Source organism: Odocoileus virginianus, chromosome 25, assembly GCF_023699985.2.
Source record: "Odocoileus virginianus isolate 20LAN1187 ecotype Illinois chromosome 25, Ovbor_1.2, whole genome shotgun sequence".
Taxonomy (NCBI): Eukaryota; Metazoa; Chordata; class Mammalia; order Artiodactyla; family Cervidae; genus Odocoileus; species Odocoileus virginianus.
The window spans coordinates 49,930,703-49,958,571 of NC_069698.1; the positions used below are offsets into that span (position 1 = coordinate 49,930,703).

Here is a 27,869-nt window from a genome sequence, read left to right on the forward strand (position 1 = left end):
TTGACCAGTTTTCCCAGCACCACTTGCTAAAGAGGTTATCTTGTTTCCATTGTATATTCTTGCCTCCTTTGTCGAAGATAAGGTGTCCATAGGTATGTGGGTTTATCTCTGGGCTTTCTATTTTGTTCCATTGATCTATATTTCTGTCTTTGTGCCAGTACCATACTGTCTTGATGACTGTGGCTTTGTAGTAGAGCCTGAAGTCAGGCAGGTTGATTCCTCCAGTGCTTTTTTAAGAAAATAAATTTTGTATTTTTTTTTATCACATGGACCATTTTGAGAGTCTTTATTGAATTTTTTTTATAATACTGCTTCTGTTTTATGTTTTGTTTTTTTTAGCGTGAGCCCTGTGGGATCTTAGCTCCTCGATCAGGGATGGAACCCACACTCCCTCATCAGAAGGCAAGGTCTTAACTGGACTTCCTGGAAGGTCCCCAGTGATTTTATTTTTAATTAGAGGGTAATCACACTACTGTGATGGTTTGTTGCCATTCATCAGCATGAATCGGCCTTAGATACACCTGTGTCCCATCCCTCTTGAACCGCCCCCCTTCCCATCCGTCTCCTCTAGGTTGTCAGAGCACTGGCTTTGGTTCCCTGTGTCATGCCTCGAATGCCCACTGGCTATCTTGTTTACATATGGTAATGTATGTTTCCATGCTATTTTCTCATATCATCTGACCCTCTCCTTCCCCCACTGTGTCAAAATGTCTGTGTCTCCTTTGCTACCATGCCAGTAGGATCATCAGTACTATCTGTCTAGATTCCATGTATATGCATTCATTCAGGATGTTTGTCTTTCTCTTTCTGACTCACTTCCCTCTGTGTAATAGGCTGTAGGTTCATCCACCTCATTTGAACTGACTCAAATGTATTCCTTTTTATACCTGAGTAATATTCCATTGTGTGTATGTGCCATATCCAGTGCTTTTTAAAGTTACCTTTCCAAGCAATAATTCCAATTAGTTTTTTTTCTACCAAATTGTGACTTTGCATGGAATAACTGACCCATAATTTCAGACGAAATAGGAAAACCACTTTTGTTTGTTTTGTTTGCTTTGTTTGCCGACTCAGTATTAAACTGTAGTCTGAGACGATGATTACCAAATGTAGCTCTGTGAGCCCGTGAAGTTTTCCCTAGTCAGTTGCCAAATGAGAAGCACACACACAGTCTTCTTGTGTAGATGTCTCTTATCAGGGGGGAGAAAATGGTGCTTTATTCTGAGGTGCTCTTCCTCCTTCCACAGTAAGATACTAAAATCTCTTTCCTTAAATGAAATCATGATAATGGTATATTTTGTTTGTTTTCATACCTTTATTGGACAAACTGAAAAGTAGTGGAAGCTAAAAGTCCCCCCAAATTGTTTATTATATTTAAACATTTTTTGTGGCATGCAAAATCTAATAGTCCAGTAATTCCTGGTCTACAAACTTTTCCTTTCTTCCTAAATAACTCAAGAATTCTATTCTGGGGTGGGGGGGGAGGGGAAGCTGGAGAAAACATTTAATTATTTCATTAAATTTTAGTCCTTGATTTAGCAAAGACAGTTCTGCATTAACTTAAAGTAAAATATAAGCTTCCTGGGGGAGGAGATTTTATGTTTTTTTTTTTTTTTTCTCACTTCTAGCTTCAGAGTCCTTCCCAGGTGGCTCAGTGGTGAAGATTCCACTGGCAATGCAGAAGAGGCAGGTTCCATCTCTGGGTTTGGAAGATCCTCTGGAGAAGGAAATGGCAACCCACTCCAGTGATATTCATGCCTTTTCATACTGTTCATGGGGTTCTTAAGGCAAGAATACTGAAGTGGTTTGCCATTCCCTTCTCCAATACTTTGGCCACCTAATGCAAAAAGCCGACTCATTGGAAAAGACCCTGCTGCTGGGGAATCCGAGGGCAGAAAGAGAAGGGAGAGCAGAGGATGAGATGGTTGGATGGCGTCACTGATGCAACGGACATGAGTTTGAGTGAGTTCAGGAGACAGGGGAGGACAGGGAGGCCTGGCGTGCTGCGGTCCATGGGGTCACAGAGAGTTGGCCACAACTAAGTGACGGAATGATAGCAAATCATTTTATCTGATTTAGTGTTTTATATCTTCTAGTGTTACTATGTTAACAAGTACAATTCATAATCATAGTACCATGTGATATTTATGTTACATTCACAATGAACACTTTATAAATACACCTAAAGACTATACAACCAATGCAGAAGCAAAAATAGCTATGCATCCTTTCTAAGAGAATTCACCTCTGTTAGCTCAAAATCATTCAGACATTGTTGTCTTTCCTTCTTGGGGAAAAACTCAAAAGCAGATGCCTTATCAAAGACAACAGAGTTACAAGTATCTCTTTTGGGAATAAAGATGAAGGAATGTGTCTTTTTTCTGTATTATTTAATTTTACTCCAGGGCAGCAAAATTGCACAATAAACACACAGTAACATTACAGTATGATTACAGAGGGAGGCACCAAATCAAGCTTTGAATTTTTCAGATCTTTTAAAACAAGTCTATTTGCTTGTTTATTTTTGGTTGTGCTGGGTCTTCATTGCCGCTTGTGGACTTTCTCTGGTTGCAGTGCATGGGCTTCTCTCTGTGGTGGCCTCTCTTATTGTGGAGCACAGGCTCTAGTGTTCAGGCACGCAGGGTCTTCCTAGACCAGGGATCAGACCTGCCTCTCCTGCACTGGCAGGCAGGTTTTCAATCACTGGACCATCAGAGAAGTCCCCAGGATCCAAATTTTTGAGAAAATGAAGTGGACTTTTATTTTACCATTTTTTTTTTAGGGAATTAAAAAAAAAATAATATTTATTGACATGAATCAGCCATGGATTTACATGTGTGACTTTTAAAAATAACCTTTGAAAGTGTTAGTTGCTTAGTCCTGTCCGACTCTTTGCTTCCCTGTGGACTGTTGCCCGCCAGGCTCATCTGTCCATGGGATTCTCCAGGCAAGAATACTGGAGTGGGTAGCCATTCCCTTCTCCAGGGGATCTTCCCAACCCAAGAAATGAACCCAGGTATCCTGAATTGCAAGCGAATTCTTTACCATCTGAGCCACCAGGGAAGTCCCGTATCTAATTACAAAAGTGCTACATGCACTATTACATTTTAGAAATTTAGAAAATGCAGAACAACACACAGAAGGAAATAATAATTGTTATTAATCTTAACACTTAATTTTTGGAACATTTCTTTCCAGGATTATTTTATGAACATTCACTCTTTCATTCTTCATGTCTTCAACATTCCAGTGCAACTTCTACCTGGAATTAGTTCTCTAACCTCCTCACTCTAATCCTATCATGATGATTGCATCTTGGAGTTTGCAACTTACATCTTCTCCAAGTTACTGGAGAGTTACTTGGCATCTTCCTCAGTAAAACCTCACTTCCATCTTCTAGTTTGTCTATTCTACCTCCAGTCCCGAACCCATCACGTTTCATTGCCCATTCTCTTCCTCCTGCCTTTGTTTCCTCATCCAGATTGGATTTCATGGGGACGAGACTGTAGCCACTCCCTTCCAACAAGCTCAGCTCCCTTCCCCACGCCTGCTTTGCTCTTGTTGGTGTTCAGTCGTGTCCAGCTCTTTGCCACCCCGTGGACTGCAGCAGGGCAGGGTTCCTGTTCAGTCGTGTCCAGCTCTTTGCCACCCCGTGGACTGCAGCAGGGCAGGGTTCCTGTTCAGTCGTGTCCAGCTCTTTGCCGCCCCATGGACTGCAGCAGATCAGGGTTCCCTGTCCTTCATCACCTCCTGGAGTTTGCTCAGACTTGCTGAGCTGGCGATGCCATCCAACCATCTCGTCCCCTGTCGTCCCCTTCTCTTCCTGCCTTCAGCCTTTCCCAGCATCAGCATCTTTTCCAGTGAGTTGACTCTTTCCATCAGGTGGCCAAAGTATTGGAGTTTTAGTTTTAGCATCTGTACTTCCAATGAATATTCAGAGTTAATTTCCTTTAGGATTGAATGGTTTGTTGTACTCATACAGAAAAACCCTAGCCATAGCTGAGCCAGACTGTGGCCTTCTCTGGATCTGTCCCTGGTTAGTTAACTTTCCAGATTTCTTCTTAAATTAACTGCAGACATCAAATGGACACTAAATACATTATTTTTATTATTATTTGTATGTGGGTCTCTGTCTGAATCAGACAGATGAAGTAGTCAAATAATGTGTAAGTTTATATAGGATTTTAATAATATAATCAGTGAGCTCAAATATATAGATTGATAAAAGTATGTTCTCTCCGAACAGAGACTATTTAATTACCCATGGTATCTGTGAAACATTTATAAATATCAGTCATTAACCTGGGTAAACAAACAACTGAACAAACTCTTCAAAACAGATTTTTACAGGGAACGTTCTCCAACCAGAGAAAACGAGCCAAATCCAGGAAGCTGAATGACCCCTCCCATACAAAAAAAAGAGTCTTAACTACCTGGGAATTAATGAACAGTCATCTAAATCTCTAAATAAACCATTCATTATCTAAGATCTCTAGAAATTAATAAAAGTGTCATTTCCATATAAAAATGTATGGTACACAGCTAAAGGGGTACTCAGGGAATAATGTGTAACTTTAAATTTAGAATTACACAAGTGAAAAGAGAAATATTCAGCCTCAGAAAAACAAAGAAAAAAAAAAAACAGCAAAACAATTCAAAGAATGCGTAGAGTAGAAACAGTCAAAGATAAAATGGTTACTACTAAAAAATAAATTAGAAAATACTAAAATAAAACCCAAAACATAGGAATTACCAAGGAAAAACCCAAACTTAATATAGGAACATACATGTCCCCCAAAACTTTAAGTATAACTACACATGAGGAGGAAATGGCAACCCACTCCAGTGTTCTTGCCTGGAGAATCCCAGGGATGGCGGAGCCTGGTGGGCTGCCGTCAATGGGGTCGCACAGAGTCGGACATGACTGAAGTGACCTAGCAGCAGCAGCAGACATGAGGAAGAGCCAAATTAATTGTGAGAAAATGTTGTATGGTACCCAGTGAAAATACATTTGAAATTCTACAGAAAATGTATATTTTAACAAAATACAAATTTCAGAACTGATTTAAGAGGAATCTAATACTTTCAAATTGTGGTGATGGAAAAGACTCCTGAGAGTCCTGTGGACAGCAAGGAGATCAAACCAGTCAATCCTAAAGGAAATCAACCCTGAATATACACTGGAATATTGGACGCTGAAGCTCCAATCCTTTGGCCACCTGATGCAAAGAGCTGACTCATTGGAAAAGACCCTGATGCTGGGAAAGATTGAAGGCAGGAGGAGAAGGGGACGACAAAGGATGAGATGGTTGGATGGCATCACCAACTCAGTGGACATGAGTTTGAGTAAACTCCGGGAGTTGGTGATGGACAGGGAGGCCTGGTGTGCTGCGGTCCATGGGGTCACAAAGAGTCGGACACAACTGAGCGACAGAACAACAACAATGGCTCTTAACCAACCAATAAGCAAAGAAGAAGTGGGAAAGTTTTGAAAGAGGTAAATAGATTTTGAGTTAATGATACAGGAATAATCATGTGTCTTTATCATTTCCTTTTCTCATCACTCCAGTGAAACAATGGCAAAGTTTTAAAACACGTAAACTTATGGCAATGAAGAGATCATGAGGGAGACATCTGTACCTTTGGGATTTAACAAGTTTATCTGTCCCATATTTTTAATTTCCCCTTGGTAAGTTTGCTTTCCCATAGAAAGAAAGAAAAGAAAGTGAAGTTGCTCAGTCGTGTCTGACTCTTTGCCACCCCACGGACTGTAGACTACCAGGCTCCTCTGTCCATGGGATTTTCCAGGCAAGAATACTGAAGTGGGTTGCCATTTCCTTCTCCAGGAGATCTTCCTGACCCAGGGATCGAACCCGGGTTTCCTGCATTGCAGGCAGACGACTTACCATCTGAGCCACCAGCTTCCCCCTACTAATAACTAGCTAATTCTTTACTGACAATAGAGAAGCGTCGGAGGGAACCACATCCACGCACCTACTTGCATCTGTACTTCTCTTCCTTGGCTCCTCTCAGGAAACTGAAAAAAGTGGCCTTCTTCCTATCAAAGACGAATTTATCATTGTGTTCAGAATTCTTTCTTTCTTTTTTTGTATTTGGAACATGAGGTTTTTTTTTTTTTTATCTTATGAAAACATAATAACACATTTACAGGAGACTTGGAAAATAGAGAGCAAGGTTGTGTATAGTTCCACTCCGTACTAGTTAATTTTCCTTGTCTCTTTACTAAAACATTGTTTTGGGTTGCCTTGGGCCTTTGTTGCTCTGTGCAGCTGTGCTGAGCGGGGCTGCCTTGGACGCGGCGGCTCCCTTGTTGGGGACCAGAGGCTTCAAGTGCTCGGGCTTCAGTGGTCGCAGCACGTGGGCTCAGGAGTTGTGGCCGCCCGGCTCTAGAGCTCCGGGTCAGTAGCTGTGGCACGCAGGCCTAGTTGCTCTGCGGCGTGGGATCTTCCTGGATCAGGGATCAAACCTGTGTCCCCTACCTTGGCAGGCAGACTCTTTACCACTGAGCCACCAGAGAAGGACCCAACAAGTACTTCTTGTAAGAATTACTTAAAACATATGTGGAAGAGCTCTGAAGCTATTAAAGAGTCCCCAGATGGAAGATGTGCACATTAAGATACTCATAATTTCTAATATCAATAAATTTTATACTTTATTAATAAAAATTATTAAAATTCCATTTGTTACATTTTTGGTAACTAATGACAGTAAATATATTTAATATTAATCTTTTCATCTATACCCTTCTTGCCGTTCTTTCTCTCTTTTTTCCTTATTTGTCTTTTTCTACCACTTTAATCTTACCTCTCACATACAATGCCAGTAATAAGGTCATTACATTTTTCTATTAAAATTGGTATCTTGGTCTTAGTTCTGGCCTAATTTAAACACTAACATTATAGATGCATGCTAATTAGTCTGAGTGGCCAAATCTCTCACCAGTTAAGCAAATGGAGACATTTCAGGTTATTTCAGCTACCTGGTGTTAAGGCTAAGAGAAAAATGTGTGTTATTTCATGGTAGAGCTATTTCTTATCCTTATGGTATCATGCATTCAACATGTTCCAACTTTTTGCACTCTGAATTTAGATGTTTGTACCATAATTGCCACAAACTCTTTATATTCCACTTTAACATTGAGTTGGGTCTCTGTGAGGGATAATTTTCTTTGTCCAATGATGAATCAGTTTAATTAAAAAAAAAAGTTGATACTATATGTAGAATAGATAACTAGTGAGAATCCATTGCACAGCTGCCAAGACCTACTCAGAGCTCTCTGGTCACCTAGGCGGGAAGGAAATCCAAAGAGAGGATATATGCATGTGTGTGGCTGACTCACTTTGCTGAAGCAGAAGCTGACACAACTTTGTAAAGCAACTATCCTCCAGTGAAAATTAATGAAAAACACTCCCTTAGTTCTTTGTATGAACACACATGAAAGCATTTTATGTTAACCCCATCATACAGAGTGTCTTCACTTTCCAGTCTTAAACTTCCAGATGGACTGAGCCCTAAAAGTTCTCCTGTTAATTATCTGTCAGTAATTTGGATGTGTTTACCCATGTGAATAGTATTACAAAGGGGTGATTACATTTCCAGGCTAGCCCCTCATGTAGTCAAACACAGCTCCAGTGGTGTTAATCTAAGTTCTGATTTCTGGAGCAGGAGGAGGAGGAGGAGAGGAACAATGGGGAAGTGGTATATCTGGGCCAAAGGTAGAAGGTGGCAAGGCAAGAGAAAAAAGAGAAGGGCTAGAAGGAGAAAGATTTCCCTGGATTTAGGCCTTGTTCTAAGCAACAAAAACCCCCGTGCACTTGGTTTTCGTGACTTCCAATTTTCATTTCTGCACCCCCCCTCAGGACCCTGGTGTTCTCATTCAGCCCTAAGGTTCCACCGTATCGGCCAGGCTTCAACCCTCCCTCCCCACCTCCGTCCCCCACTCCCCGTCACTGAACATACTCATAAGACTTCCCTTTCTCAGTGTGAATGTGCTTTACGAGATGTTTGGAAAATACCAGTCTAAGGACCTAATCATTTTGAGGGGCTCCTTGTCCCAAAACCACTGAAGTCTGTCATTCTCTACATAGGGGAATTCCAGCCTATGTAAGAACATGAAGGGGGGGAGAATTGCTTTTTAGCAATATTTTGAAGGAAAATGCTTTTCTTTTTTTTTTTTTTAAAGGGCTTCCTTGGTGGCTCAGATGGTAGATGGTAAAGAATCTGCCTGTTACAGGAGACCCAAGTTTGATCCCTGGGTCAAGAAGATCCCCTGGAGAAAGAAATGGCTACATATTCCAGTGTTCTTGCCTGGAGAAGTCCATGGCTAGAGGAGCCTGGTGGGCTACAGTCCACTGGTCGCAGAGAGTCAGACAGGACTAAGTGACTAACACTTTCAGTTCTCTTTCATTTTTTAAAAGTCTTTATTGAATTTGTTACACATTGCTTTTGTTTTATATTTTGGTTTTTTGGCCGTGAGGCATGTGGGATCTTAGTTCCCTGACCAGGGATCGAACTGGCATCCCCTGCATTCAAAGGCAAGTCTCAACCACTGCATCACCAGGGAAGTCCTGGAAGACCCTTTCTTTAGGGTTCATCCCCTCTGCTGAGCTCCACTAGGCAGTCCTTGGGGTGCACTGATCTGACATTTCCCTACCCTCCCTTAGTAGCAAAAACCTAGCCTCTAGCTGGCCCCCAACATATGCTTCTAGACTGAATCAAGTAGGTTTTTTTGATTATTTTTATTTTGTTTTCCCAGGGCCAGGCATGGGTGGAGCAGAGGGCTGGCTCTGTGTGAAAGGAGGCTGGGGGAGAAGTGAAGTTGAGGCTAGGAATACCCATGACCTTGTTCACAGATCCCTTGTTGTGATGATCCAGCAGGTGCCAAAGTCCCCGGAGGATGGGCACAGCTACGATGTTAGTAAATGAACGTGATAACATAGCTTTTGTTGTTTAGAATTGGGAAGGTTTTAAGGTGGGAAAAGTAGGGGAAGTTGTTGGCTAGGCTGGCAGAGTTTGCAACACTGTATGATTTTAAGGTGGACTCCCTGTTGAAGAGTGCCATATCTAAGAAGGAGATATACGTACAGGTTTGCCAGCCTTGCTGGAACAACGTGGGCTTCTCTCTGGATTCGCTCTCCCTACTGTCGTGGATGAGTAAGCTCTGTTCAGGGGAGGGATGCTTGGCCTCCATGCTGACCCGAAGCCTCTCCAGACCACAAACAGCCAGGTACTCAGTGGGGAGGGTGTTGGTACTGCATAGGGAAAGCTTCAGGTCCCGGACCAGCGTGAAGTTCAGCAGAAGCCCCAGCGCAGACGTGTCTGTGAACCAGATGGTCAGACGGTCACTGTAGCTCGTTTGCTCCATGGCAAGAGGCAGCATGGTTTTACAGCTGCACATTAGGTTGGCCAAACTGTAGTCACAGTCCCGGATGTCTGCTGAGCAGATGCACTTCCGAATGGTGTTTTCCTTGGTGAAAATGAGCGTGCCGTTCCCCTGAGCCCTGGTGAAGCAGTCAAGTGCAAAGACGCCCAGCGCGCTGATCAGAAAGAAGCTGTGCCCAGAAGGAGGTGCCATTCTCGTCTCAGCATGGGCCGGCCAGGTTCCCCTTCATGAGCCGATTCATCGAAACTCACCTGAAAGAAAATACGCAGTTTTGTTATCACAGCCTCTCCTTAGAAGTGAGCAGCTTCTGAGAAAAAAAGGAACCCCTGAAATAACACGTCGTAAAGTTTCTCACTTGCAGTTCCAGCAAAGGCAGGTGATGCTAGGAGCCCAAGCTCAGGGCATGCTCTTTTCTAAGAGCCTGGGGTGGGGGTGGAGGGAGGGCAACAACCAGGCCCCTGAAATCTGAAAAAGTGAGCTGGAAAACTGGTGGTGTCTATTGGTGGTGAGACAAACACGCCAACAAGCAAGCAAAGAGCAGTTCCCGGGAAAGGAGACTTACTGCATCCTGTCTGTGGACGGAGAACTGGAGTGACTGGAGGCTACACATCCTCCAAACATCCCGTTATCGGTACAGAATGTCTGTCTTACCCACTTAAGCACACACATTCCCTCCTCCCCTTCAGTATCTGACTTCCTGGAATTCAGGAGACAAACGGTTTCTTGTTGGAATCAACTACCCACGTGCTATCTGTTAACACAGCATGCATACCGATGATGAAACAGTTAATGGAAAACTTCAATTTCTAACTAGACAAACATGCTCCCCTCCCTCTCATCAATCTGTTTATATGACTGTTCATATTTTCCTGGTCTCCGAGACCAGGATTGTAGTCCACATTAACTGTGTCACTAGACAAGAAAGAGACCCATTGCACAGCAAGTCATCACAGGGGTCTTGATTTACCGACTCCTTTCCCCCAAACAAACCTTATCAACTGATTTTTAAAACTTTTTTATTTTTCAGTTGGTTGCACTGGGTCTTTGCTGCCTCGTGGGCTTTCTCTAGTTGTGGCTGGTGGCGGATACTCCTCCTCCCAGTGCTCAGGTATCTTGTTGCCGTGGCTTCACTAGCCAGGCACAGGCTTGAGTTCGCAGGCTCAGTAGTTGCGGCACGTGGGTTTGGTTGCTCAGCGGCATGTGGGCTCTTCCCAGACCAGGGATCAAACCCATGTTCCCTGCATTTGCAGGTGATTCCTATCCACTGTACCCCTAGGGAAGTCCTATGAACTGATTTCTCCAAAATGTGAAACACTATGTAAACACTGTTAGATGATCTAAATAAGGTAGGAATGCATGCTGAATTGAAAGAGCAACCCTGATGTCCAATTTGGGTGAAAATGCCCTACGGGTGCCTGGCGTTGAATTAATGTGTGTGTGGTCTTCTTTTATGGTGTGATTGAAATGACACATTGTGAACTAGGACACCAGATTTCAGTTTTTCAAAAATAAGTAAATTTCCTCTGACTTAGCTGATGACCAAAGAAAGAAAACAGTATAATTCAGTGCATATATACATATGGCGGTGGGCACGGCCAGAGGCTGGGAATGAGACCTCTGAACAGGATCTGGTGACGGCTCCCGCAGGAAGAGTGCTAAGGAGACACTGATGGAGAGTCAGCGCCCGGGGGGGTTAAACATGTGTCCAGAGAAGATGGTGACAACAGGAAAGGAGCTAGGCTGACCCGCACCCTTTAGGGAGCGAGATGAGGCTACAGGAAGGCAGCGCAGGTCAATGTGAAATCAAGGGGGACAGAGCTAGAAATGCCAGGGCAGGTTCACAGGCAGCACAAGTCCCTCAACAGGAGCTGGAATGAGGGTGAGGGGGTAACAGATCGTCTCAGCCAAGTAAACCTGAACCGGAGGCGAGACACTGGTTCACAGCAGTCATGATGTCATCCACCCGTCCATCCAACAAATGCTCACGGGAGTTTCCCAGGTGGCAGGCACTTTGCTAGCCCTGGGGATACAGCGCAGAATGAGAAAATGAGCAAAGAGTTCTATGGGACTTGATTCTGCTTCCAGTGCCCAAGGTGGGCCTGGCCTGCGTGTGAGGACCAGAGGATAGGAAAGGGAAGGAGGCAAAGGAAGGGGTCAGGTAAGGCCAAGCAGAAGATGCAAAAAGAAGCATGACCGGGGTCCTGCCCCCAAGGGCTCCTATGCAAAAGAGGAAGACAAAGAAGGCTGAACTGAGGAAGTCACTCCTTGGAAGGAAAGTTATGACCAACCTAGTCAGTCAGTCAGTGAAGTTACTCAGTGAAGTTACTCAGTCGTGTCCGACTCTTTGCAATCCCGTGAACTGTAGCCTACCAGGCTCCTCCATCCATGGAATTTTCCAGGCAAGAGTACTGGAGTGGTTGCCATTTCCTTCTCCATGGGATCTTCCCAACCCGGGATCAACTGAGCTAACAGGGAAGCTAGTAGACAGCATATTAAAAAGCAGAGACATTACTTTGTCACCAAAGGTCTGTCTAGTCAAAGTTATGGTTTTCCCAGTGGTCATGTATGGATGTGAGAGTTGGACTATAAAGAAAGCTGAGCACAGAAGAACTGATGCTTTTGAACTGTGGAGTTGGAAAAGACTCTTGAGACTCCCTTGGACTGAAAGGAGATCCAACCAGTCCATCCTAAAGGAGATCAGTCCTGGGTGTTCATTGCAAGGACTGATGCTGAAGCTGAAAGTCCAATACTTTGGCCACCTGATGGGAAGAGCTGACTCATTTGAAAAGACCCTGATGCTGGGAAAGATTGAGGGCAGGAGGAAAAGGGAACGACAGAGGATGAGATGGTTGGATAGCATCACTGACTCAATGGACATGGGTTTGGGTGGACTCCGGGAGTTAGTGATGGACAGGGAGGACATGGCGTTGCAAAGAGTTGGACGCGACTGAGCTACTGAACTGAACTCCTGAAGATACACACAGATGTAGGATCATAGCAGACAGGCAAGCTAAGAGTCCATTCAGGAAACCAGATAAGACATTTGATAGTGCTTTGTGTTTTTTTGAAGTTGGCACAGAGTTTGAGTCTTACTTTTTTAAAAGTATAAGAGTGTTTTTCTCCTTTCTAAAAGTGGATTTTTCAAGCATTTTTTAAAATTAACTTTGACTGGACTTTAGTTGATTTGCAATGTTGGGTTAGTTTCTGCTGTATAGAAACGTGACTCAGTCATGCTCATGCATGTATCCACTCTTGTTTAGATTCTATTCCCATATAGGTCATTACAGAGTGCTGGGAAGCGTTCCCTGTGCTATAAAGTAGGTCCTTATTAACTACACGTTACATATGTAATAGTGTATAAATGTCAATCCCAATATCCCAAATTATCCCCCCCTCACGCCTTAGTCATCATGTTTGTTTTGTACATCTGTGACTCTATTTCTGCTTTGTAAATGGGTTCGTTTATACCTTTTTTTTTTAGATTTCACATATTAGCGATATCATATATTTGTCTTTCTCTAACTTACTTCACTCAGCACACCATTCTCTGAAAGTAAGTGAAAGTCACTCAGTCGTGTCTGACTCTTTGCTACCCACGGACTATACAGTCCATGGAATTCTCCAGGCCAGAATGCTAGAATGGGTAGCCTTTCCCTTCTCCAGGGGATCTTCCCAACACAAGGATTGAGCCCAGGTCTCCCTCATTGCAGGTAGATTCTTTACCAGCTTAGCCACCAGGGAAGCCCAAGAATACTGGAGTGGGTAGCCTATCCCTTCTCCTGCAGATCTTCCTGACCCAGGAATCAAACCAGGATCTCCTGAATTGCAGGCGGATTCTTTACCAGCTGAGCCACCAGGGAAGCCCCACACCAGTCTCTAGGGCCATCCATGCTGCTGCAAATGGCATTATTTCATTCTCTTTTTTATGGCTGAGTAATATGTTTAATACACAGATTCAACATACTCTTGTTAACTGTGTCCCTTCTGCCATTTTAACTTGTGGATCGTCAGACTCTCCTTGTGTGCATGCACCTTACACATGTATCCATATCAGAGTATGTTGTTTTACTGCAAGTTCTCAGACCTGTTTTCTGCCTGTTTACATCATTTCAATTCAGTTCATTTCAGTCGCTCAGTCATGTCCGCCTCTTTGGGACCCCATGAATCGCAGCCCGAGTAGTATCTATATTTCACATGGTTTTCTTAAAGGATTTATTCATTAGTTCATTTTGTAGCAAAAGAAAGAGTTTGAGCAATGTGTAGAGCCACAATTCTCCCTGAACAAGAGGCTTAATGGTTTTAAACTGTGTTGCAATGTGATGGTAAGTACCCCACTTAGTAAGGAACAGTGCATAAAATTTATTAATTACAAGACAATTTTAGATGATTATCTGTCCCAGATTCCACTGCAGGTTTCTAGGACTTCGTGTTCCAGAAACCCGTCATCCCTAGACTAGGAATGCTGACGCCAGTACCACTGGCCTGCTTTGCTCCCAGCCTTGGAGGGAAAGGAAGGGAGAGGCATCTATCCATCAGCTGAAACCTGGCGACAAAGTATCGACATCATTCTTTTAAGTGTTGATACTGATCAGAGGCACTGGTGGAAAAAGACAGGGCTAAGAACTGACTGATTTGAAAAGTCCCTGATGCTGGGAAAGATTGAAGGCTGGAGGAGAAGGGGACAACAGAGGATGAGATGATTGGATGGCATCATCAACTTGATGGACATGAGTTTGAGTAAACTCCGGGAGTTGGTGACGGACAGGGAGGCCTGGTGTGCTGCAGTCCATGGGGTCGCAGAGTCAGACACGACTGAGTGACTGAACTGAACTAAACTGAATACAGGAGAAGAATATGGATTTCCCGGAACGAGTTGGGCTGGAGATCCCCAAAGGGGTTTGTGAGCAACTTCCCAGCAGTCAAGGACCTGGCCTGGCCTCAGCGGGGGCCCTGCCTTCTGGAGGTCAGGGAACTTGAAGGCCAGACCAAGGAGGCAGATGCATGGGGCCTCATAAAGGGGCACAGAGTGGGCCAAGTGTCCCTGGTAACGGGTTTACGTGGATTCCTCAAAGATGCTATGTGGACATTGTTCTCCTTCAGTCTTACCGTGGGTTTCTTTCTTTAGGTTTCTTGGCTGTGGATTGTGAGTACCTGACTTTCACTGTGTATTATCTATTTGTGCATGCTCAGTCGCTCAGTCGTGTCTGACTCTTTGTGACCCCTTGCACTGTGGCTTGCCAGGCTCCTCTGTCCTTGGGATTCTCCAGGCAAGAATAGTGGAGCGAGTTGCCATGCCCTCCTCCAGGGGATCTTCCCAACCCAGGAACTGAACCCTCGTCTCCAGCATTGCAGGCAGGCTCTTTTTCACTATTCGTTTGGGGGTGGGTTCCAGACTGGCATGAGCAGAATGGGGGCAAGTATGTCCCATCACCCCACCCCTGCCCTTTGACATTTATTTATGTGCCTGTGCCAGGTCTTAGTTGCCACCTGTGGGGTCTGGCTCCCTGACTGGGGATTGAACCTGGTCCCCCTGCACCGGAAGTGCAGAGTCTTAGCCACTGGATGGGCTGACAAGTCCCTACCCCTGCCGTTTGATCTGCCTCTACCCACAGTGGAGGTGGCACTGTGGGAAGGATGGTTTTCTCTGCAGGCTGCTGAACCTGTAGAAGGGAACCATGGATCTATTGGCAACTGCCAAGTGTCCAGAAGGGGTGAGCTTGAAAGTGAAGCCAACCCAGAGAAAAACAGAGATAAGAAGTGGAAAGATATTCCTAACAATCTTTTTTTTTTTTTTTTCCCCAGCACCCAGATCAAGCCATGCCTGACATTCTTCCTTTTTTAAAAACATGCTTTATTTTATTTTCGGCTGCGGTAGGCCTCGTTGCTCACAGCAGCCTTCTCCGGCTGAAGAGGACAGGGCAGCTGTCTAGTTGTGGAATGCAGGCGTCTCACTTTGACGGCGTCTCTTGCGGAGGGGCACAGGCTCCAGCTGCGTGGACTCAGTCATTGTAGCTCAGCGGCTCCAGAGCACTGACTCAGTGGTTGTGGCACATGGGATAGTGACATTCTTTCTTGATTTTTTAAAAAAAGATGTGAACCACACTTTTTCCCTATTCAAGCCAACCTGAATTGGGATTTCTATATAAGCGGTTGAAGGAGTCTTGGTGCACTGACATTCGATAAACCATGCTTTCTTTTTTCGTTTACTCAGTAAACATTTGTTGAGCACTTGCTTTGTGCTGGCACTGTGCTAGAAGTGGAGAAAATAAAGCCAATATGAGCTCTGTCAAGGGGTTACACCCTCGTCAAGGACACCCTGAACCCGCAGTCACCGTGTCCTGTGACAATAATTATAACCACAGTTTTTATGGGATACTTGGTCTGCACTGGGGCTCCCTGGGGGTGGCTAAATTCATAGGGGAGGTAATATCTGATTAGAGGAATATTTCTCGAATGGAAAAGATAAAAGGAAAATTATCAATGTAATTAGCATAGGGTGATCAGGACTTTTATAATCCAAAAGTAGGATAGAGAGATGGACAGTTTATGAAGACGGCAGGAGTAGCAGTCAGTTCAGTTCAGTTCAGTTGCTCAGTCATGTCCAACTCTTTGTGACCCCATGCACTGCAGCACGCCAGGCTTCCCTGTCTTTCACCATCTCCCAGAGCTTGCTCAAACTCATGTCCATCTAGTCAGTGATGCCATTCAGCCATCTCATCCTCTCTCGTCCCCTTCTCCTCCTACCTTCAATCTTTCCCAGCACTAGGGTCTTTTCCAATGAGTCAGTTCTTTGCATCAGGTGGCCAAAGTATTGGAGTTTCAGCATCAGTCCTTCCAATGAATATTCAGGACTGATCTCCTTTAGGGTGGTCTGATTGGATCTCCTTGCAGTCCAAGGGACTCTCAAGAGTCTTCTCCAACACCACAGTTTAAAAGCATCAATTCTTCAGTGCTCATGGTCCACCCTCACATCCAAACATGACCACTGGAGAAACCACAGCCTTGACCAGACGGCAGGAGGAAACTCGGGCAGCAGTAGGAAAGGGCAGTGAGGGGTCCTGTGGGGCTGGAGTCCTCTAACTTGCTCTGACACGTCATCTTCTCAGTGTCCCAGCCTTTCCCGTGCTCACTGCATCACTGAGACTTGCCTTCTGTGTCCTAACATGAACCCCCTCCACAACCCTAGGGGCAGGGACATAAGGAGGGGTGGGGGCATGGGATCTATTTGTGCCCATCTTTTTATGCCATGCTAGAATCTGCCCACAAATGAACAAATGCATAGTGAAACCAGGATAAAGGTTAATTTCTTCCTTACATTACAGTCTAATGCCATCAAAGGCATCAGGAGGGTTTACTTGGCTCCACACGGTCATTCAGGGACTCAGGCTTTATTTCTTTGCAATGCTAACTTCTAGGGCCCACAGGTCCTCCACAGTATTTTCTGCCCACATTTCATGGGCCAGAACTGAGCCACATGGGCCAGAACTGAGCCACCCGACTGCATGCAGCTTGGAAATGATGCCCAGCACTGTGCCAGGAAGGAAGAGGGGAATATGGGTATTGGTGGGCACTAAAAGTTACTGACCACACCTAGGTTGTAAGACACAAAGAAAGACTATGCAACCATGACAAAAGCTCAGGGGGTGTCAATCCACCTAAACCTTACAGGCAAGAGGCTGAAAACCATGTATGATCATTAACTCTTTGTTCATGGAATCACTGAGCATGTCCAGAAACCAGAGCTGCTATTCAGACTTCATGCAAATATCATTTTCATATTGCAGTTGGAGAAATCCTGAGTGCAATTAATATGAACAGCTAGCTGCATGAAAGCAAAGACTCCTGAATTGAGCAGATACAGACATCAGTAACTTCAAAACAAATTCCACAGAGATTCCTCCCCAATCTAGGATTACACCCAAAATTTAGATAATGTTTATACTTGGCTCCAAAAGGAACGTTTCAAACTGGACTAGTTTTGTTTATATGAAAATATTACTAGTAAGGAGATAGTGTGTCAGTGGGAGGATAGCACTGGACCATTTTCCTGAAAACAGATTTGAAATGTCATGAATAACGATGTTTTGAACTCTATAGTCTTAACACAAAAGACAAGAAAAATGACTGTGGGAATACAGAGTAATGTTCTCCAAATCCTTACAGCAATTAAAACTGAAGAGTGATCTCAAATTTTAATTCAGAAATAAGTTTAATTTGAAATTAGGAGTGATTTTTTTTTTTAAGCGGAAAGGCAACTTAAGGAAAAGACTCAGTTGAAGAAACTGGAGAAGCAGGAGAACCAGACACAGATGAGATGCCCCAGTAAGAAGCAGACGGCCTGAAATATGAATCTGAATGGCAGCACGGGGTAGAAAGGCAGAAGAGATCCAGTGTCTGGGTGTCCAAAGAAAACCACTTGGATGCAGGACTTGGAGATCTAGGCAAGGATGTCTATCCCAAATGCCATCCATAGAGGGTGTCCCTGCAAAAATCCTCTAAGATTTGAAGGTGGTGAAAATGAGAAAAATTCCAGAAAAGGAGACAATTTGGAATCTTGGGTGTGTCCCATAAAGGGAGAGATGTACCCACACTCTGGAGTTGTTTTATCAGAAGGGTGCCCACTGCTGACACAGACAGTGGCAAGATGGCCTCACTTACCACAGGGGCTTAATGGGTTCCTCAAGGAACGTTGCATGTACTATGGGAACAAACAGCTGGGAAACTAATTGTAAAGTGAAGTGACTGGTGGGTGCTAATTGAAGACACAGATCAAGTGTTGGGCAGGAAGAAATGGGAAAGACTCCCAAAGAAGGTGATGTCTGGACTGAGAAGCGAGAGGCTGGGATAACGAAAGCTGAGATGCTGAAGACAGAAAAGTAATTTCAGCAAAATCTCAGTCTAGAGTACTTGGCGTGTCTTTAGGTCATGAGGCTAGGAATGAGGCTGGGACTGTGCCAACCAAGCTAAGGGGTTTGGTCTCCAAACTCTTCTGATCTTCATTCCTTCAATAAGAACCCTTCCCAACAGATAATAATTTTTAAAGATTTTAGAAATAACACACTTACATTATTTACATTGTAAACAATACACAAAAAGAATGGACTTTTAAATGTTTGAGATGAAAAATGAAAATGGCTTCTTTGGTGGCCCAGCCAGTAAAGAATCTGCCTGCAATGCAGGAGACCTGAGTTTGATCCCTGAGTCAGGAAGATCCCCTGGAGAGCAACATGACGACCCACTCCAGTATTCTTGCCTGGAGAATTCCACAGATAGAGGAACGTAGTGGGCTACGGTACACAGGGTCACAAAGAGTCTGATATGATTGAGTGATTAACACTTTCAGCTCACTGGCTTGCATATATACACACCCTCTTTGGAGGTCCCTGCAAGCGACAAAAGTGAGGAGCTCAGGGTTTGTAAGCAGGGGCGGCCTGGGTAGATGTGTGTTTATGGGAGTTCGTGGAGGTGCCAGGTGGAGACTGAATTACAAGAGCAGAGATGAGAGGACAGTGAGTTCTATGTGAAAAACACATTTCACTTGTGTTTTCTTTGATGGTTTATCTCTCTCCATTTGCTGACTCCTTCTAACTCCAGGCTCTCCAGGTAAATTTATTTCAATATCTGGAGTCGGTGAGGGGTAGAGAGAACCAAGAGGGTGGGGTTGAGGGGGTGGGGAGGAGGCCGAGGCTCCCGCCCTGCTGTCCCCTTGCTGTGCCTTCATCTTAATTCCTGTCCATCCGCTCTTTCCAGGTTCAGTTCAGTCGTTGTCGTATCCGACTCTTTGCAATCCCATGGACTGCAGTACGCCAGGCCTCCCTATCCATCACCAGCTCCCGGAGTTCACTCAAACTCAAGTGCCCAGTGCTAAAAACCGACTCTCATATAAGGGTCGAAAATCATTTTTGTTGGTGTTCACTCCCTAAGCTGTGTCTGACGCTTTGCAACCCCATGGACTGCAGCACTCCAGGTAAGTCTTAATATACATTTAAAGAAACACATTCTTGCTCAAGGGGATTGCGCTTTAAGCCTTATCCCTACCTTGCTCCTTGTTAGAGGGAGAGCAAGGGATAAATAGCAGCACGGGAGAAGTGTGGGGTGAGACTCTTGTCTAGAATCCCGTGGCCACCTGATCTCAGGCCCACTTCCCACTTGTTCATGGCTGTGACACCACTCTGCCCATGGAGGCCAGAGGGGAAATGTTGGCTGCTGTGTGTTAAATGGATGAGATTCTCACAGAGATGCTGGATGAAGGCTTTAGGTGAAGAACCTTGGGGAGGAGTTTTTGGAAAAAAAAAAAAAAGATTTTCAGCATTTTCCTTTCCCTTGGCTCTGGTCCACAAGTGCAGAGCAGGAAGCAGGTTAGAGTTAAACACTACGTAAACATGATGTAAGATGGTATCAGACAGAGGAATGATATGCTTAGTGTTTAATATCTCAAAGCTTACGATGTTGAAGGTCATTTGGGTTTCTCCCCAATGTTTCCTTACTGGAATAAGTGTTGCCTTTTCTTCTTCATATTCCACCATGGCACACACCCTGTCCATGGGACGAGTCACTCAGTTTTCACACGCCCTTCCAAGTGATTCTGAAGTCACCACCTTGTACGGTCTCTGTTGATGAAAATCATTTCCCTTCCACGGAGGTTTACATAGCTCATCATGAGGGCCAGGAGACTGGGTCACTGTGACTCTGAGGGGAACGGTTTCTCTTTAGGATTATACAGTAGGACCTCAACTATTTGCTGTCATCTGATGGGTTTCCTCATCCAGAAAAAGAGAAAGTACAAGTTTATTTCTCCCTAAGTTGGAATTCAGGCAGAATCAGCTTGAAGCATGCAAGTCAGGTCTTTGGGAGATGCAATTTAGAGTATTTTCCTGATTATAAAACTCACTGGATATTTTGGATCCAAAGAGCCTTTTCTTAATCATTTCTCTTAGAATAGCATGGGGATGAAAATACCTGCCACACAGGGTTAAAATAAGAGTAAAGCAAGATGCACATCACAATATTAACATACATCTATTAGTGCTATTCACTGTTACAGCTACTCATGAAAACTACAGTATTAACACACAGAGCGCGTTAGTACTAATTATAAACCATGACTTTTGCAATGTCAGAATTATATTACTAGTAATAATAGGAATGTATATATTTGGGATATTAGAGCATTCCAAAAGCCACCTCCGCAACCTCTAAGGTGTGGTTCATTGAACACACTGCTTGCATTGAAAATCTGAATGGAGAACAGGCTCAGAATAATGATGATGTGTGGGGGTCTGGAGGAGGGGTCGGTGGAGGGAAGGGTCAGCACGCATCTCTCCTTTTTGTCGTACTGTTGTTCAGTCGCTAAGCTGTTTCTGACTCTTTGAGACCCCGTGGACTGCAGCATGCCAGGCTCCTCTGTCCTTCACTGTCTCCCTGAGTTTGCTCACATATATGTCCATTGAGTCAGTGATACTATCTAACCATCTCATCTTCTACTGCCCTCTTCTCCTTTTGCCTTTAATATTTCCCATCATCAAGATCTTTTCCAATGAGTCGGCTCTTCCCATTGGGTGGCCAAAGTATTGAGCTTCAGCTTCAGCATCAGTCCTTCCAATGTATATTCAAGGTTTATTTCCTTTAGGATTGACTGGTTTGATTCCTTCCAGTCCAAGGGACTCTCAAGAGTCTTCTCCAGCACCCCAGTTTGAAAGCATCAGTTCTTTCACGCTCAGTCTTCCTAACCCAGACGAGTGAAAGCCGTGGGCTGAGTCCAGTGGAGCTGTAGGCAGATGTTGCCTGGACAGCTCTCAAGAGCTCTGAGATGTGGGGCATAGAGGTGGGGGACAGAGGCATTCTCCCCACTTCTGCACTGAGGGTAGCCCAGGTCTGGCACAGTGAGGGGTGAGGGGCAGGCAGCATCATGTGGCCCCTCCGGGAAGACTCACTGGGATGCCCCTGGACTCTGCTGTCTGGGAAGTGAGTCAGCAGAGAGCCCCTTGGCAGCAGCGTGGGACAGTTAACAGCCAACGGCGACAGAAGCACATGAAAGGACCATTTGGGAACACAGGCAAGGCAATCCTGGGGACCCCAAAAGTGATTAGAGGAGACTTTATTGTGTAGACATGGTGGTGGGAAGGAGGTAAGGACCTGTATCAGGAAGGTGGGAACACAAGCCAATCAAATATAAGCAATTAGTGTTAATTTAGCCTTATTTGTGCCCACTGGTTGGTGAAGCCATGATCTCTTCAAGTATCACTTGGATTGCTGCTTTCAGATAAATGTGTTTAATGATAGAAATGAAGTAATGTTCTCAAAAGCTTTTGCTGCTGCTGCTGCTGCGTCGCTTCAGCTGCGTCTCTGTGCGACCCCACAGACGGCAGCCCACCAGGCTCCTCCGTCCCTGAGATTCTCCAGCAAAAGCTCCTAGTCTGAGATAATTAAGAGCTAACTGAAAATAGGCATTTTATGTTTTGAAAGCACTGAGCTTAACTGAATGTTGATTTCACCCACAGTTTGCCTATTGGATGCTGGACCCGCCGCTATTGGTATGTTGTGTAAGTCAGATTTCTGATGTGACAAAGCCCTGGTCTTCTGGTTGACCTTGGTTTCCCAATCCCTAGTGCCTGACACTTGGAGGCCCTCCATAAGCACTTGTATTATTCAAGTACATCCCTACATTAGCTAAGTCAGAGTGCATGTATTCATCCTTTGCTTCCTCTTTCACCTTTGCCTCCTAGAATTGTGGAGTGGAGCATATGATCAAATCAGCGAGCAAAATCCATTTCAGAGTGAATTTCAGTGTATGGTCCAGCCACGACAGAGGAAGCATGATGAACTTTTGTGTTCACCATTAGTGAAAGAGTGGGTGTATTTGAGCTCAATATCCTATGTCTTGCCTCTGAGTCTCCTTGAAGGCCATCGAATGACATCTGGAATAAGTCCCCAACAGGCAACCCCAACCTCTTGCGACTTTACCAGTAAGCATCCTCTAGGTTTGCAGATGGAGACACAGGACAAAACACAGTCACCTCAGATGGGGACCATGAGCCCCAAACCAGGGCCCCAGATGTTACCCTTCCACCTCACTCCACAGACCAAAGGGAAACATGAGTAGAGTCAGTGCTGAGTATATATTGATCTCATAGATATTTGTGGGCATCAGAAACTATTGTCTTAATTGCTTTTGGTTGAAGGATTATAAGAACCCTGCTGCAAACTTCCCCACAATCTAACATTTAAGCATCCAGTCTTGTAAAACTAACATGGGAAAAGCTTTGCTCAAATTACCGGGCCTGTATTATATGAGCAGGAGGTTGCCAGGAAAATAAGTCAGAGTAATCCCTTTGCTAGGAGATGAGAAATAAAAAATGCTGGTAGACCTTTAGTATTTTAATTACCTGCTTCCAGAACAATAAAAAGGGATTCAGGGCTTTCAGTTAACAGTTGTACATTATCACAGCCCCATAAAATATTTTAAACTATCTCCTTAAAAGCCTTAAGCTTTTTCCTTTCATCTGCATTCAATGACTAGATTTCAGAAAAGTTGAGGGTAAAATTTTCCTTCAGTGGTTTTAGTTACAAATATTGGAACCAAAGGCAATTTGAAATTTGTTGCTTTCTTGGAAGATTTTAAAGAGTTTTTACATGTCTACAACTAAAGGTAATGTGAGATCCTGGAACAGAAAAAGGACATTGGATATTTTAAAAAATTTGAATAAAATATGGATGTCAGTTAACAATAATTTGTTAATATTGGTTCATTAATGGTGACAAATGTATACCACAGCAGTGTAAGATGCTAATAAAAGGGGAGACTGGTCGTTGGGTAGATGGGAACTCTGTGCTAGCGTCACAACTTCCCTGTAAGTCTAAAACAATTCTAAAATGAGACTTTTATATGAAAAGAATGCATACTGATCTCATTGATGACTCACAGAAGATTATTTTTGTGACAAGAACAGGGCTCCAGTGGATAGACTGGGCAACACAATTTGGGTCAAACAGAACATCCATGAAATGGTGACTCGGCATCACTCCAAAGGGCTCCTATAGAGCTCCTGGCCTTGGAGAAGATCCTGGCTTCCTTACTGACCTGGGAGACCAGGCGTTTCAGAGACGCAAATGAGAAGTGGTCCTTTAATGGGAAACAGGTCACACAAGGAAAGAAGAGGCATTGGGGAAAACCGTTAGAACAAGTCCTGACGTGTGTGCGTAGGTGTGTGTGTGTGTGTGTGTGTGTGTGTGTGTGTGATGCTACCTCATACTGCTTATGTTGCCCCGTGTCAGAAGTGCTTTCTATTTCTTATCTGCTGATGGTGGCTCAGTGGTAAAGTATCTGCCTGCTGATGGAGGAGATGCAGGAGATATGGGTTCTGTCTTACCTGGGTTGGAAAGATCCCCTGGAGAAGGAAGTGGCTGCCCACTCCAGTATTTTTGTCTGGGAAATACCATGGACAGAGGAGCCTAACAGGCTACAGTCCACGGGGTGGCAAAGAGTTGGACACAACTAAGTGCACGCACAGACACACACACAGACACACACACAGACACAGACACACACACGAAACCACCCTCATCTCTTGAACTGTCTTCACATCTTTCACGAATCTTTGGTGGACTAGATTCACAGATGACAGTCCTTGCCTGCCTCCAACCTCCTACAGGTCTACCTCAGTAAATCATAGAGGAGAAACCAAGCTTGTATAAGCAAATCCATAGTCACACAGAAGGCTCAGTGCTTGTTTGTCAGTCTTTTAAGTCGCTCTAATCAGGCCGTCCTTGGGGTGACCCCACTGGAATGATTGTCATCAGGTTCCTAATGACTCCCATTCCCCAATGTGTCAAAGCCAATGGTTAATTTCCTCGTCTCGTTTTGCCTGACTGCTCACTAGCATTTGATATGGTTGCCCACTCCCTCCTTCCTGGGCAAAGACCCTTCTGTTCTTCCTTTCCGTTGCATGCCCCTGCTTTTCTTGCCACCTCGACAGTCGCTCCTTCTCAGCATCTGGCTAGCATCTTCTCTCCTTCCATGATATTGTTGCATACCCCTCGCTCAGTACCTGGCTCTCTTCTCTATGTATATCCACTCCCTTGGAGATTGCATGCTGACCCCTGACCCCTGATTTCAGTATTATCTATATACTGATCATTATTCAGCTCCCAAATCCTCCCTTGAGCTTCACGCTTATGTATCCAACATCTTACTTGATAGCTCTACCTGGATATCTAACAGACACCTCAAATTTAACTCTTCAAATGTATGCTACTTGACTCCTAAGGAAGTCCAGACTGCTAGATGAAGAAGAGATGTTATTACTAACATTTTACTACACAAAACTTTGGGCTTCCTGGGTGGTGCAGTGGTAAAGAATCTGCCTGCCAGTGCAAGGGACGCAGGAGACACAGGTTGGATCCCTGGATGGGGAAGATCCCCTGGAGAAGGAAATGGCAGCCCACCCCAGTATCTTGCTTGGAGAATCCCATGGACAGAGGAGCCTTGTGGGCTACAGTCCATCGGTTGCAGAGTTGGACATGACTGAGTGACTGACATGCACACACAAACATTTACTGCCCCTTAGCCCTGTGTTCCCAGGGTTAAACTAGCTAAATACAGAAAACGGTCATTGATAAGAGGCAATGTACTTTCAAATAAGAAATGTGGGAGTTACATGTTGTTGAGAAATGACTGAAATCAGGAACTACATGTTTTCTTAATATTAATATTAATAATAATAATAAGTGCTTCTTTTGGTGCCAGGTACTGTTTGAAGTATTATTGCATGTCTCATATCATTTTATCCTTGCAATAATCTAAAAAGTAGGTATTATGACCCTATTTTCATTATCAGAAACACAGAGAGGTTACATAGCATGGTCAAAGTCACACAGCCAGAAGGAAACAGCTAAGATTTGAACCCAGAGAGCCACATATACTCTAGGGAGTCATGATGGAAATGACAGTCCTATTTTCCATCCCAGGGTCGAGTTCCTACTCACATGATATCCCGTGCCTCGGATTCCATTCCTAGATTCTGTGGCCTTTAACCTCAAGTGTGTATAGAAACCTCAAGCTAAATGAATGGGAAACAGAAAGAAGAGAGTTCCATTTATGCACAAGCATCAGAACACTTTTTTTTTTTTTAAGAAGACACTTGTAAATTAGATCTTTAAGTAAAAGGACAACGTTGGTTGAATGCTACTTCTTCTGACATGGTCAGGGAACATGGGACAAAGACTTCTAGAGAGTGAGCCAATAGGCAGTCTTAACTAAAATATGCAGTTTTCTAATTGACACAGGTTCTTGTGAGAGTTAATTAACCAATGGTTGCAAACCCCTCAAGCCTTTCCTGTAAATGGCTTGGTATGCCTGTATGTGTGGTAAGTCGCTTCTGTCGTGTCTGACTCTCTGTGATGCTATGGACCATGGCCCGCCGGGGTCCTCTGTCCATGGGATTCTGCAGGCAAGGATACTGGAGTGGGTGGCCATGTCCTCCTCCAGGAGGTCTTCCCTGACCCGGAATCGAACCCCGGTTTCTTACATCTCCTGCGTTGACAGGTGGGTTCTTTACCAACGGTGCCACCTGGGTGGCCCAAATGACTTGGTGTGCACTCAGCTCATCTGATCGCTGTGCTTCAGCTCAGCGCCTCTGGGCCCTGATCACAGAGCCATGGGAAACTGGGGGATGGTCTCTTCCGAGCACGGACACAGAGGCACGATCCACTGCAGCCTGACTTGTTTCTTCTGTCCACACCACATGGCTTGTGGGATCTTAGTTCCCCAACCAGGGGTTGAACCCAGGCCCCTGGCAGTGAGAGGGCCAAGTCTTAATTAACCACTGAACCACCAGGAAATTCCACGGACCCTGAATTTTAAAGGTAGATAGCATACTAAGTTTAAGAAATTAAAATACTGATGTGAAAAAGAAGATCTGAGAGATCCAAACCAGCTGTTGAGAAGTATTCATTTCCACAGATGCTTCATCAGACCTGTTCTTTTCAGAAAATGCCCAATTTCTGTCAAAAATATGATGTGAAGTCTTTCTTCCCTTTCAAACATTATTTTAAATAATGCATTACATTGAATTATTTGGTATAAAAATAAAAGTTAAAAAACTTCCCATAGATCACTCTTTTCATTAAAAAAAAATTCAAGCAAAAGAGGTCTAATATTTTTGGTAGTTTTTAAGGACAGGTTTTTATGAATATTATGCCCAGTTCTTTTGAAACATTTCCTTGTCTCAATATGCACCAACACACGTTTTGCTAAGAAACTCCCCCCAAACATATTTATGAAACAACAAAATACATGTAGAACTGTGTAAGGATTACTGGTTTTGACTAAGACATCCCTGTAAGCCTGTTGCCTTTTGCTATAGTATTTATCATGTTTGTTTCACTTTTGAATACAGGGACCAATTTTTTAAAAAGTTAACCGATCTAAATGTTGAGGCTCATCTAAATTTGATTTCTTCTTGTCTTCCTATGTTTTCTAATGAATAGTGTGTAAACAAACAGTAAATATAACACCATTAGATAAATATAACATTATTAGATAAAAACAGAGCAAAGAAAATAAAAACCAATGTTTTGAGAGTTCCCAGTTCTGCTTGTGATCACGATAAGGAAAGGTGATATAACACATACCTCTTTCACTTAGTTCTTATTTAGCATTAAAGACCAACAGGAAATATAGCTGGATTTTTTTGTTGTTCATTTTTTTTTTTAATTTTCGCCAGATCTTAAAAATAGAAACAAGAAGCCCAGATTCCACGGAGATATCTGTTACATAATATTAACCTAAGTGAGTCTATCTATTTAGGGAATAATGAGAAGACCATTTCATTCTTTGCTTGATGTTCTGAAAACATTTCCTTTGAAACGAAAGAGAATCTCAGTAAAAAGCAATTCACATGCCCGGAAGCTTAAAGGAGTTTCACGGTGAAAGTGACTCATAAGTGTGCGTTATATTCAGGAAACGCAAACACTGCATAAAAAGGTGGTGCTGATGGTGGCTCTTCAAATGTTACAGAACTTGCCTGCCATGCAGCAGAAATCTGAAGCTGTTAAAAACTGTTAAGCTAGATAGACTTTTCAAAAAAGAGCAGAGAAAGGACTTACATCTCAGAGTTCCACTGCCAGGTTGTCGCCTCCACGCCCGGACTGATCCTTCACTCAGGCTTGACAGCTGGTTTAATCTGCCGGGCAGGAAGCACGGAATGCCTCTTCTTGCACTTGCTGTTCTTTTCCGTTTTCAGAAGGCCAGTGGCCCTGGTCATTTCCATGGCAACCAGAAGCACGCGGCCAGCCTTCCAGTTTCATGAACCACACAGCAGAAGAGAACCCGTCTTGGTCACTGCTGGCCACTCTTTGGGAGTTCCAAAGTGGAAAGTTTCCAGAAGAGATGAAGGAGACTGCTGCTCTGTGCTGACCTGAAGGGCTGACAGTGATGCGAGGAATTCTACTTTAGCAGGAAATTGAA

At 44.0% G+C, this 27,869-nt stretch overlaps 1 protein-coding gene across 3 annotated transcripts; it reads right to left on the minus strand.

Annotated features, from left to right (window-relative positions):
- Nucleotides 1-2,371: 2,371 nt before the first annotated feature.
- EPCIP (exosomal polycystin 1 interacting protein) lies at nucleotides 2,372-27,869 on the minus strand. 3 transcript variants are annotated; one of them, XM_020895890.2, is made up of 2 exons: nucleotides 27,509-27,869; nucleotides 2,372-9,654 (listed from the first exon to the last, which is right to left on the minus strand). In XM_020895890.2, exon 2 carries the CDS (start codon nucleotides 9,593-9,595, stop codon nucleotides 8,936-8,938), a length of 660 nt encoding a protein of 219 aa, XP_020751549.2. In that variant the 5' UTR covers nucleotides 9,596-9,654; nucleotides 27,509-27,869; the 3' UTR covers nucleotides 2,372-8,935. The 3 variants fall into 3 exon arrangements, with proteins under 3 accessions (XP_020751549.2, XP_020751548.2, XP_020751552.2); XM_020895889.2 differs by lacking the exon at nucleotides 27,509-27,869 and adding an exon at nucleotides 9,966-10,067; XM_020895893.2 differs by lacking the exon at nucleotides 27,509-27,869 and adding an exon at nucleotides 9,759-9,959.

Excerpts from the sequence above, each read along its gene's own strand:
- EPCIP (XM_020895890.2), bottom strand. The coding sequence starts at position 9,595 with ATGGCACCTCCTTCTGGGCACAGCTTCTTTCTGATCAGCGCGCTGGGC.